The sequence below is a fragment of the Polyodon spathula genome, chromosome 14 (genome assembly GCF_017654505.1).
Source record: "Polyodon spathula isolate WHYD16114869_AA chromosome 14, ASM1765450v1, whole genome shotgun sequence".
NCBI classification, from domain to species: domain Eukaryota; kingdom Metazoa; phylum Chordata; class Actinopteri; order Acipenseriformes; family Polyodontidae; genus Polyodon; species Polyodon spathula.
Genome location: NC_054547.1, coordinates 36,910,843 through 36,914,474, shown reverse-complemented (window position 1 = coordinate 36,914,474; position 3,632 = coordinate 36,910,843). Strand labels below are relative to the sequence as shown.

The window sequence follows — 3,632 nt, the reverse complement described above, 5'->3', positions numbered from 1 at the left end:
AAGGATTTTTTTAATTCTATTCAATTAGGTACAGCTAGAGGGCAGCAGAGACCGGATCAACTGAAACCAAGTGTAAAGGATGCCCAACAATTTCTATTCTGAGGCTTCAAAAGCAGGTGAGCATTTCAAAATGGTGAGATTGAGAGATTGAGTTTTAAAGACCTGCAGGCATAGTTTCTGTAGTCACTGGTGATCTGGCTGTGCTTGTGTAGGTTGCATTATTTGGTCACACCTGCCACAAATCAGATTGACCAAAATTACCGCAAGCCTCACGCAGAGTGACTGGTAATGTAGGGTAGACTCAACGGAATGTGTCAATGCAAGGGTTGACATTCAGCACACATACACAGTTTAAAGAAACGACATTTTACAGATGTTCAATGTAAGCGTGAATATTTGTATTAGATTTCCAAAATGACCCAACTGCAGCCGTGCAGTTTAACCTTTGAGCTCCTGACGGTGTTGTAAGCGGCCCCTGCTAACCCTTACCATGCATTTACGATCATCCACCCCCGATAAATCCTCTTCGAACTCCTTCCCGACTTCGAAATCCATGACGTAATTTTTAAAGGTGCTGAGAGTTTTAATGATCATGTGATCTCCATTCTGAATGACGTCTTTGTCGGGTTTCAGCAAGGTGGCGATTTTCCTAATTGCAATATTTATGTCTGCAACAGGGGATTTAAAATGAATTGGTAAGTAAATACCTTGCAAAGTGACGTCACTTGCAATACCCCCCCCCCCCCCCCAATGATGTTAAGCGAGGTGATATAAAACGGGTTCATCTGTACTTTGAGTCGATTTTGCAAAACATTTAGTTTTCTGCTTACTCGCAAGAAATGAAAGTAATACCGGGAATCCCCCAGGACAGCACCCTTGCGTAATACTAACATGATGTTCTGCTCTAGCTCAGCCCTTGATACAGCCCTGTCAAAGAGGTTTCCTTGCGACATGTGACCCATTGTGAACACAGCCTTATATACAGCACGTTCAGTAGAACTTTTGCACTGATACATAAATCTGACTAAGGGAACTGCATTACATGGTGACATATAAAAAGACAATGAGAATGGAAATAGCTCTTCCTAATTGGCTGGCTGATTGGTTAATTGATTGATTGGAATCACCTGTGGCACACAGTTTCATAAAACGCAGGGTTAATGGTTTTTTTTTTTCCCCTACGGAAATTCCAAATATGCAACCATAGCAAAAAATTAAATCTTTGAAACAAATCCAGATACAGTACTTGTGTGATTATCTCAGTTACGTGAAATAATCAAAATAGCAGCAACAATATGTCATTAAAAAACATAAACGTTCTTACCCAATGCTTTCAAGTACTCCTCAAAGTTGTCATTACTCAGCATCTTCCAATATCCATTGAAATCTGTAGGCATTTTCTGAAAGTAAAAAGAAAACTAGCGGAGAAGAAAAAGTTTTCCCTGCTGTCAGTAAAGAGTGCACTGCTCCACCTGTGAGAGTTAGGATCTCATTCATCAAGCCTGGGCTTGCCAAGAGTCTTTATCTGCAGTCTGCACAATGGGAGCTCTATAACCAGATTATGTGTTGTTCTAAACACACACACACACACACAGCACCAAGCTGAACCCTCCTGATCAGTATTACTAGTGCAGCAAACCACTTTGTGTCAGATAAGCCTCCAGATTCTCTATAACTTTCCTTCAGGGTCCTAGTTTCCATTAACTCACTCCCTTTTAGAGCAGCTGGCATGGTCTTATGACTGTCAAGGATGTTATCTCACTCACAATAAGGGTTCAGTGTCAGACAGCTGTAATATTAAACCAGTGTTTCATCTCTCTCGTTACCATTAATGATAGCCGTGTGACTTTACAGTTTTGAGTAGCAATGGGTGATATCAATCAGCTTTGTTAATTGATATTACCTTGATGCTGTGAATGAATTAGCAGAGTGCATTTAAGTGGTTATTTATATTGATCTGTACTATATATATATATATATATATATATATATATATATATATATATATATATATATATATATATATATATAATTTTTAGCAGCCATTTTTAGTCATTCTAAATGCTGCAAACCCCTTTTTATTTGCGCGTCATTAAGCTAATCACTGATTTTGATGGTTTCTAATTGTGCAATGCTCTGCATTCTATGCAATAAAACGTAATCCACCTATATCTCGAGTTTCTTGAAAATGGCTATAACGAGAGTCCTATCATACAGCAGGGTTTACAGTTTTGTCCTATGTTGGCCATACCTGCTTAATAAAAGTGCTTTAGATTTGAACACGAAAACATGTGGCTTCACACTACTTTAGAATTGCTTAAAATAAGTGTCTGCTTAACCAAAAAAAGAGAAACAAAGTCAAAAATGTAAAAACAGCAACTGATTATTCCAAACACATAAACCAAACAGAAGAACAGTCCTCCAAGCAGCATCCTTTAAGCTTTTGTTCCCGGGTTCCTAACAGTATAGATTTCTTTGACAATGTGGGTGATTGTTCCTACAGTAATACGTACCATGGCAGCCAGGTAGACTGAAAGCACAGAGCCCTGCTTTCATTACAAAAGAGTGTGCCAAAACTACTAACGATTTTCTTAAAAATGTTAGTTGAAATGAGAAGAAAGCTTTTTTTGTATTGAATAGCAGGCTATTCATTGATATTTCGTTGTGCACTGTTTGCTGTTTGAATCTGACATCCTGTTTTACCTGTTTTCGACAACAGGCCCTTTTGATAATGATGTGACTTAAAGCCAAATCTAATAATAATGTCCCGTCCCCGTCCCCCCCTCCCCCAATGCAACTTCTCAAAGCTTTTAAATATTTAAATGTGGCGTGTTGCAAGATAAATCAGATGTAGCCGTGAGGTGTCTGTAAACCAATGAAAAAGCTCCACTACTTTGGGTACCCAATAGTATAAAAAAAGTCTTTCCACTAAAAAGGCAACAAATCAAATCAGTGTTTGTATAAAATCCATAAAGTGCAGCTATAAATGTATGAGATGTTGAAAGGATGCCGGCTCTATAAGATTGAACTGTGCATGATCTTAACATTTCACTTCTGACTGTGTGCTCTTCCTTGATGTGCACTGTTACCCCCTGCTCTCCTGTGGCCTCCACTGAAAGACTGCAGTGATGTATAGTATAGTTGGTACAGTTTGTCAAGTCTGGATGGATAAACAGGGGACAGCCGAATGAGGGAGCCTTCTTGGTGGTTGACTGTCTGAAATACCCATAAATAGTAGTTCAGGCATTCATTCAGAGTTTAACATTGACTCAAGTCTGTCTAGAGATATTTCCTGCTGGGCATTACAAAGCAGACAAAGCTAATCAAACCAGACAGTGAACAAAGCAGAAAAGTTTCTCACGCACACACTTTCCAAAGGGGTGTGTTTATTTCAGCATAAAGTGCTTAGAAGCAATATCACGGGAGCTGCCTACAGCACTGAACAGTAAGGTATATAATCACAGAGCAATGACATGAATGAATACGTCTTTGCAAGAAGCGAGGGGAGTTAAATTGGAATTATGAATGATCTGTAATGACTTGTTATTGGATTATAAAAAAAGATAATTAAAAAAAATTGTAATACATTACATACAAATTCATATAGAACTATATGCTAACTCTATAGCCAC

General features: G+C 38.5%; 1 protein-coding gene across 1 annotated transcript in view; it reads right to left on the bottom strand.

Annotated features, from left to right (window-relative positions):
* LOC121327152 (retinol-binding protein 1) overlaps window positions 1-1,600 on the bottom strand; it is a 3,051-nt gene extending 1,451 nt beyond the window's left edge. The window contains exons 1-2 of the mRNA XM_041270997.1: window positions 1,325-1,600; window positions 490-668 (exon numbers count right to left, since the gene is read on the bottom strand). Coding sequence (XP_041126931.1) covers window positions 490-668; window positions 1,325-1,397 — 252 coding nt within the window. The 5' untranslated portion in view covers window positions 1,398-1,600. The remainder of the gene's footprint in view (window positions 1-489; window positions 669-1,324) is intronic.
* Between the last annotated feature and the right edge of the window lie 2,032 nt (window positions 1,601-3,632).